The sequence below is a fragment of the Nanorana parkeri genome, unplaced genomic scaffold, assembly GCF_000935625.1.
Source record: "Nanorana parkeri isolate BGI_ZX_2015 unplaced genomic scaffold, ASM93562v1 scaffold3750, whole genome shotgun sequence".
NCBI lineage: Eukaryota > Metazoa > Chordata > Amphibia > Anura > Dicroglossidae > Nanorana > Nanorana parkeri.
Window position 1 is genome coordinate 27307 of NW_017310018.1, and position 9208 is coordinate 36514.

General features: G+C 42.6%; 1 protein-coding gene across 1 annotated transcript in view; it reads left to right on the plus strand.

Moving 5' to 3' along the window:
• Positions 1-7416, plus strand: part of LOC108803457 — a 32771-nt gene extending 25355 nt beyond the window's left edge. The window contains exons 4-6 of the mRNA XM_018575295.1: positions 4993-5083; positions 5656-5956; positions 7254-7416. Coding sequence (XP_018430797.1) covers positions 4993-5083; positions 5656-5956; positions 7254-7416 — 555 coding nt within the window. The remainder of the gene's footprint in view (positions 1-4992; positions 5084-5655; positions 5957-7253) is intronic.
• Positions 7417-9208: the final 1792 nt, after the last annotated feature.

Here is a 9208-nt window from a genome sequence, read left to right on the forward strand (position 1 = left end):
GGTAATGCATGCAACCTTGGAGAGTGTGGTTTATATTGAACATAATGTCAACCAATGCTAAGAATAAAGCTGGTAAGATATTGATATTCTGCTGTTGGTTCCTCGCCAATAGAGTCCATGAGAGATATACTGTAAGTAACCTATAAGTGCTGCCCCTTGCCGTCTCCGTGCAAACCTGCATTGTAAGGGTTGTGGTGGAGATGAACTTTAAAGTGTATGTATGGCCCAAACTTTTTTACATTTTGGATGAAGTAGGGAAGTTTATTTTGCTGTGTGTGTCTGTTGGGTAGAGTCACCCTCTCTATTGGTCCTGGTGACCATTGTCACTGACACAGAAAGCGATAACGAACTGAAAATGTTGAGAGGAAATCTTCCATTGGGGGCACCCATTCTGGGGAACTGCCGAAGAAGGGACCTCACCTTTGATACAGGAAGTAAATCTCTCTAATGGAATGCAAAGAGCAAATAAACAAACCCAGCATGCATTATAATGCTTCCCCACTCTGGCTAATAGCTAATAAGACATATTTTGGCTATACATAGACTTAGAATTCATAAAAATGCACAAATTGATGTAACAGACACAGTCATAGATGAAAAAGGGAGATATGTGTTTTTGAAATTTTCTTATCTTATTCAAATGTATTCACTGGCAAATATTTATGCACCAAATAAGGGACAACATATGTTCTGTATATGGGTATTGAATAGATTTGAGCAATTTGGAGTAGGCACAATTTGGGTGATGGGAGACATGAATTTAACTTTTGATATTGATTTAGATACTACAGGTAAGCCCCTCCTTCCAGGAGAGGCTTTAAAAAGACAGAATCAAAATAAAAAGGGATGGCGTATATTATACCCTACAAAAAGAGACTATGCATACTATTCCATGGTACATAAATCATATAGCAGGATAGACCATATATGGATGCATCAGAGGTTTTTGGACTATAATCCTGAGATTGAAATGGGCCCGATACTATGGTCCGATCACTCACCAGTGTCCTTGATAATAAAAATGGAGAATAGAAATAGAGGCATGGGAACTTGGAGACTTAATGGTAATCTATTAACAAATATAGAATGCCAAGAAGAAGTAAAATCTACAATAAACTATTTTATAAAGGATCATCAAAAGGATACCACATCAAGCCCTATACAATGGGAGACCCTAAAATGCGTAGTAAGAGGTGTTTTAGTTAAACATGGCTCTAGATTGATGAAAGAGAAGGCAAGCAAATTGAAGGGATTATTTCAGAAATTAAGTGAGTTGGAGGTTATGAATAAGTCGAGTGTGACAATAAAATATTCCACCCAATTAAATGAGGTGAGAAGGGACATTCGCAATATTCTGGACCAACAAACACTAATTGCTAGAGATAAAAATAAAAAACATTACTATGAAGAAGGGGATAAGTGTGGAAAGTTGCTAGCTAGAAAGAATCACCCAAGAGCTCCTAACACTAATATAACACGGATTAAAGATGGGAATGGGATTATCCAACATTCTCCGTCCTCGATAGTAGAAACTTTTAGAAAATACTATGCATCTTTATACTCAATACGAGGTAAACATGCAGATATGTCTCTGGATAGTTACATAAGTAAAATAAGGAATAAGGAAATATATAAGAGAGGCAAATATGCCGGTAATAAAGAGGACGGAGAGAAAATGTGAATCTAACCTTCTCAGAAAAAGAAATTAAAGATGCAATTTCCTCTCTACAGGTCAGTCAGCTTTACAGCTCGCTACTACAACTACTACAAACAGTTTGAGGAGCAATTAAGACCCTTTTTTTTTTACAAAAGTATGTACCGTATTTTTCGCTCCAAAAGATGCACTTTTTTCCCCCCAAAAGGAGGGGGAAAAAGTGCCTGCGTCTTATGGAGCGAATCCCGACGCCCGAGACATGCAGTTTCGGGCGCCGGGCGAGTAGTAGGAGCCACTGCTCGTTTAATACGAGTGATCTAACGAGATCACTTGTATTAAAACCGAGCAGCGGCGACGATCGAGATAACCATAGAGCAGACGAAGAATAGACGTTCTTCGCCTGCTCTGTGTCATCACTGAGACCGTGGCGCTGTAATCACAGCGCCACCTGTCTCAGCGGTCACTAACTGCAGCTTCTGTCACAGCTCCTGTCATAGAAGCTGTGACAGAAGCTACAGTCTCGAGTGCTCCATAAGGCGCGCCGGACCTCCCTGCGTCCTATGGTCCGGTGCGTCTTATGGACCGCAAAATACGGTAATTCAGTTACAGAGGTATGCCCCTTTCCCACACAGACACTAGAAGCACATATATCCGTGGTTCCAAAACCAGGAAAAGATTTATCAGAATGTGGACATTTACGCCCAATCTCCCTTATAAATATTGACCTTAAATTATATGCAAAAGTGCTGGCCTCCAGGCTAAAAAAGGTATTGCCTAAAATCATACACATAGATCAAACTGGATTTGTCCAGGGGCCCGAGGCCAGAGATAGTACCACCAGGGTCATCAACTTAATAGGTCTAGCACAGAAGGAGAGTAAGGCACTTTGCTTGCTGTCAATTGATGCTGAAAAAGCATTTGACAGAGTAAATTGGCTTTTTCTTAGAGAGTCCCTCTTACAAGCGGGATTGGGAGAGCAATATGTATCAAAGGTGATGGTTTTATATACACACATCCAACTGCAGATGTAAGGGTAAATGGGGACCTGTCTAATTCCTTTCCCATATTTAATGGTACTCGTCGTCAGGGATGAAGAGGTTCACATAAACAAGGAAGAGGTTAAAATAAATTCACTTAGTGACTCCCCAACGGTAGTAGTGTAAATGTGAGAAGAGAGTAGAAGAGAAAGTGATGAGTGAGGTGAGGTTGGGTAATGTAAAATGAATGATTATAGATATGAATGTAGGTAAAAGTAAGACAGCAGATGTTTTTATTAGAGACGTGTATAATTTATGTTATTTATGGGATAAAATTATGTCTTAATCTCTATTATGAAGATATGTATAAATGTGTTTTTGTGAAATAATAATAAAAATTATATTAAACAAAAAAAAATAAATAGACTAAGGGGGTTATTCACTAAAGAGCCGAAGGATCCAGCCATAGCTTCGGCTGATCCTTCGGCTCGCTTCGGCTGCCTCTGCCCTTCAGTTGTATTCACTATAGCCCTTACAGCAGCCGAGGGGCTCAGCCGAGCCAAACGCATATGTTTCGGATAGTGACACCTGGAGCATGGAGAATAGTCGGCCAAAGACGACCAATCTCCACGAAAAAAGGCAGCTGGGCGGAGCCAGCCATGATCTGACGGCTGTCTCCGCCCAGTTGTAATGACAAATCAGCATCCACAAATGACCCGGGGACGCTGATCTGTCTTTAAACAATAACAACTGTTAACAACAATATAACAGTTGTTATTCATTGCCTGGGACCTGCTAGGAGACTCTGGCATGTGCCGGCCAATAGGAAACAGTTGGGCGGAGCTAGCTGTCACAGCTAGCTCTGCCCAATTGTTTTTCTTTTTTTAAAATATATATTTTAAAATGTTCCTGTCCTTCTTCTACTTTTCTACTTTCTTTCTACTTGCTTTCTTAATTTCTCCTAAATTTTGATACAGACATGTTACACAATTACGACTACCAAGCTAAACGGATGTGGGAACTTACAAACAGTACATAAATATAGCGGACACGAAATTACGTGGTTAGGCATATTAGCTGTGATTAAGTCGTTACATTGGTGCTGCTTCAGTATGGAATAGTTGAACTGCTATGCCCATCAGTTTCCAATGTTTGTCTATTCTTTATATCTGTTTTGTATAGCCAGGATCCCACAGGAGGTATGGCTTTGTTTTATCATAATGGCATGACGATGTCTGTATCGCCTTTATCTGAAAAACTTAATAAAAATTGTCAATTTAATAAAAAAAAAAAAAATCCTATTTTTTTATCATTTTTAAAATAATTTTTCAACTTTTTTTTTTTTTTTTCATTATTTTCTATTCTGCTCGGTACCTCGGAGATACCGAACAGAATAGCCGAGCTGAATGCCGCTCAGCAACATTCGGCTATTCACTTACTGCCGTTCGCCACCTATGAGAATAGGGCGAACGGCAGCGAGTGAGCTGCCGGAGCTTCGGCTCAGCCAATCCAGATGTTGGATCGGCTGAATCGGACTCCTTCTGCACTTCAGCATGCAGAGAATGTTCGGCTGACCGAAGGCAGCCGATGTACGTCTGAAATCAGCCGTATAAGACTGAAGCGAATAGCCGAACAGCGCTACGCTCACTTCACTTCGGCTTGGTTATTCACTCGGCTGCCTTCGGCAACTAAGTGAATGACCCCCTTAGTGATCACCTAAAGGTTATATTTCTAAAATGAAAGTATCAACTCCATCTTCTTTATGTCTATGTCTTAAATTCATTCATTGTCAGTGGCTTGGTCTACATCCTAAGATCAAATATCAAAACCAGCTCTAGGCCATTCCTATATTTTATTGCTGCGAGATAACATTGTGTTTATTTTCTCTACTTTTAGGTGAATTTCCGTAGAACGCTCTGAATCATGGGGATGATATTTCTGCACACGGCCGCCTTCTTGTGGATTATCTGCGGTGTTTCTACTTCTTGTACGAAATGTAGGTCCTGTCTGCTCAGAACTTGTATTATAACAGGCTGACATTATTATTGTAATCATTTCATAATCCTGTATAAGCCACTTATAGATTATGATATGGAGACACATGGCAAGATAGATAGATAGATAGATAGATAGATAGATAGATAGATAGATAGATAGATAGATAGATAGAGATAGATAGATAGATAGATAGATAGATAGATCAACCTCAGCTAACCCTAACCTAACCCTAACCCTTATACTACATGAGGAGGAAGCTAGGACCCTTTGATTGTGACATAGACACTGATCGCTTCTATGAAGTGTGAGGAGTGGGAGCAATTATAACTGATGCCCCAACTGCTCTACTTTGTGATATCCAAGTGGTGTCCGGCCAAGAGCAACTCCTTCACTTCCTGCCTGGCCAAGATCGGAACACATAGAATGCTTCTCCACCATTTGGACTGGGATGAAAGTGAGGGTGGGCTGCCTGACCCCAATGTTATGAACCAAGAGAGAGTTCAGGAACTACAAAGGGTACTCTGTCTATCTACAGTATCTATCTATCTATCTATCTATCTATCTATCTATCTATCTATCCAGCGCCATCCAACTGCTCTGATGGATTCTTCCCTGGCTCCTATCCAAAAGGCAGGTCCATAATCTGCCGCATAGAAAAGTCAAGAAGTTTTTGTTAAATTATGGGTTGGGATCCAAACTGGGTTGTGACATGTGTGGGATGGGTCACCACATGACTCTGTGTCCAAGCATTAAATCAGTGATCCAATGGTGAGTATTTGCACACTGACTATGAGTGACGGGACAGACACATATAGGGAGCTAGAGTGCAGGTGCAGTGGAAGGCCATTATCCAGACACGATTGTAAGGTGAAGAGATCCAGTTGGAAATGTTGGAAATGGAAGAAAATACAACAAAATCTCTATTATGAATAATCTACTACGAATGACCCATGTGTTCCTGTCGTCTATCTCCTCTATCTTACTCTTTGTACACTAAGTAATATTCACTTATATATTGTCTAACAGATCGGAATGTTGCCCTCCAAGGTCGAGCGACTCAGTCTGCAATTTATAGAAGTGAACACTATGGCTACCAGTCAGCAGCCATAAATGCCATAGATGGGAACCGTGACCCGATCTTCGCCCACGGCTCCTGCTCACATACACACAATGACCCGTCCCCATGGTGGAGGGTGGACCTGCTGAGACCTTATAAGATCGAATACATCACCATCACCAACAGAGGAGGCTGCTGTGCTGAGAGACTGAACGGAGCTGAAATTCTCGTAGGAGACTCTCTGGCTGACAACGGAAACAATAATCAGAGGTAAGGGGTCATTTTGGCATATGTAAAACCCTAATGGACCAGAACAATTTTATACATTTCTGCTATGGACTCTTCACCCCCATCTCTATAACCCTTCCTCATCTCCACCCCCAAGTCCATAACCCCTCCTCATCTCCACCACCATCTCTATAACCCCTCCTCATATCCACCCCCCCATCTCTATAACCCCTCCTCATCTCCACCCCCAAGTCCATAACCCCTCCTCATCTCTACCCCAAGTCCATAACCCCTCCTCATCTCCACCCCCATCTCTATAACCCTTCCTCATCTCTACCCCAAGTCCATAACCCCTTCTCATCTCCACCACCATTTCTATAACCCCTCCTCATCTCTTACCCCATCTCTTTGATCCCTCCTCACCTTCACACCCACATTTATATAACCCCCTTCTCATCTCCACCCCCATCTCTAAAACTCCTCCTCATCTCCACCCCCATCTCTAAAAACCCCTCCTCATCTCCACCCCCATCTCTAAAAACCCCTCTTCATCTCCACCCTCATCTCTAAAACTCCTCCTCATCTCCACCCCCATCTCTAAAAACCCCTTCTCATCTCCACCACCATCTCTAATCACAGGCTGATAGCTTCCACGCCACGCCGCATTAAGGGGCCCAAACCAAGTACTGAGTACATATGCATGCTTATACTTTTCAGAATATTTCCAAAAGTATTGGGACGCCTTTACATGCACATGAACTTTAATGGCATCCCAGTCTAAGTCCGTAGGGTTCAGTATTGGCTTGGCTCCACCCTTTGCCGTTATAACAGCTCCTCCTCTTCTGGGAAGGCGTCCACAAGGTTTAGACAATTTATGCTGATGCCTTAAAGGAGAACTATGAGGTGTTAGAAGGAACCTATGACTTGCCCGAGTCAAGAGTCCAGTGGCGGCGTGCTTTACACCACGACACCCCACACTTTGCATTGCACATGGTGATGTGCGGCTTGGATGCAGCTGCTCGGCCATGGAAACCCATTCCATGAAGCTCTCTACCACTTCCTGGCTGAGTTGCTGTTGTTCCCAGTTGCTTTCACTTTGGTATAATACCACTAACAGGTGACCGCGGAATATTTAGTAGCAAGGAAATGTCACGGAACTCCTGAATCCAATGATTTGGAGGGGTGTCCCAATACTTTTGGTAATATAACATATATATATATATATGTATTATATATGTATATGTATCTATATGTGTTATCTATAACAAATGAATGTAATATTTTTGCTCTTATCGTTACTATAATTATTATCATCAATAATAACAATTCCAATTCGCAGGTGCGGGGTGGTCACTTCGATCCCTCTTGGAGGATCAATGCGCTTCTCATGTCGTGGCCTGGTTGGCCGATACGTCAATATCATTTTACGTGGAAAAACACAATATCTTCATGTGTGTGAAGTTGAAGTCTGGACTAAACAAAGCTGTGCAAGTGAAATCTAAAGAAGGTCCACTCAAATAGAGCTTCCGATGAATACAAAAATAAATACAACAAAATTCTGCTTTATGTCAGTAATCTGAAGGGAAAATATTCCAATATTACTTAATAAACAATATCATTCAGCATCATGTGTGTGTATTGTCACATGTGTTATCTAAATTTGCTGTGTTCGAGTATACAGAGAGAGCATGCGGTGCGTGTTGGCTTGGTTAAATGTAGGGCATGTATTAAAAAGCGGCTATTAATGGAGCGTCAATGCAATGGTAGCGCTCAACCCCAAAGGAGCCGCCAGAATCACCCGGGTCATCACTAGTTGTCTAGAATGGGTTTTGGTCTTCAGCTGCCCCATTAGCATTAACTGCCCCCTTCTAGTGCCCACAAAGCTGATATCCACTCCAGAAGTATAATGCTGAAGAACTTTTATTAACCTCATCAGACTGGGGAGAGAGCTTATAGAGATCCTAGACATCCAGGGTGTAACAGACATAGACTCTCCAGACTCACCAGTCCCTTCTTAGCAATGCAGTGTAGATCCATTTGTAGCACAGTGGATAGGAATTTGAGTAACAGATTCTCAACAAGAGAGACACCAGACTTGCTTCTGATGTCCTCTATGTTCCGGGTACCTCCAACAACCATCGGCTTCCCTGGTTCTCCTCCAATGATAACTGCACAGGCCTCCTCTGCATCCCCATCTCCGGGCCTCATCTGGTGGGTGGTTGGACAGTACCGCAACCTGGACTAATCCATGGCTGGTCCCAAACTGACTGCAGGGTAGTAAAGCCGCACATCAACCATACGATTTTACCGCCCCCTCACTGCCCATGTGAACAAGGGATAATAGACCCACTGTACAGGTCGCTGTGTGTTTGGCCAGAGCGGATGCAGTGAAGCCATTGGCCCTGCGGGAGACTGTTTAGGGAAGTGTATCTAGTCTAGTGAGCATCTGGAGAGCGGACTCTGCCTAGCCTGCCACAACCGGGGTCTATCGAGCGACAAGTTGTAGCGGAGCACACGCTGTGGGGGGGGGCATTGCGGCCTGGACGAATGGGCACGCCGGATGGGCGAGAGATCCATAGAGGCCTAGCATTTAGTGTGGAGCCCGGAGGTGCAAATTTCCAGCCCATCCCGTGACCTTATAACATGTGACATAGAAAGTTCTTGGGTTTTTTTCTGCAGGAGGTGACGGTTAGTTTCTACACTTTCTGATGACTCAAGACCTGACCAAAGCTGCTGCCTGTGATAAGACTTGTGTTCTTATAGGGAATGTACAGACTTTCCATTGACATTTATAACATATAAAAGAGGTCAGCTCAATGTAAATAATGTTATTGATGGGTGTCTGTGTGTTGTTTGTAATGATATATACAGTATCTCACAGAAGTGAGTCCTCCCCTCTCATTGGATAATATCAGGTCATGTGACGACACAGAAGAAATTACGCTTTGCTACAATGTAAAGTAGTGAGTGTACAGCTTGTATATCGGTGTACATTTGCTGTCCCCTCAACATAACTCAACACACAGCCATTAATGTCTAAACCGCTGGCAACAAAAGTGAGTGCACCCCTAAGTGAAAATTTCCGAATTGGGCCCAATTAGCCATTTTCCCTCCCCGGTGCCATGTGACTTGTTAGTGTTACAAGGTCTCAGGTGTGAATGGGGAGCCGGTGTGTTAAATTTGGTGTTATCGCTCTCACTCTCTCATACTGGTCACTGGAAGGTCATCATGGCACCTCATGGCAAAGAACTCTGATCTGAAAAAAAGAATTGTTGCTCTACATAAAGATGGCCG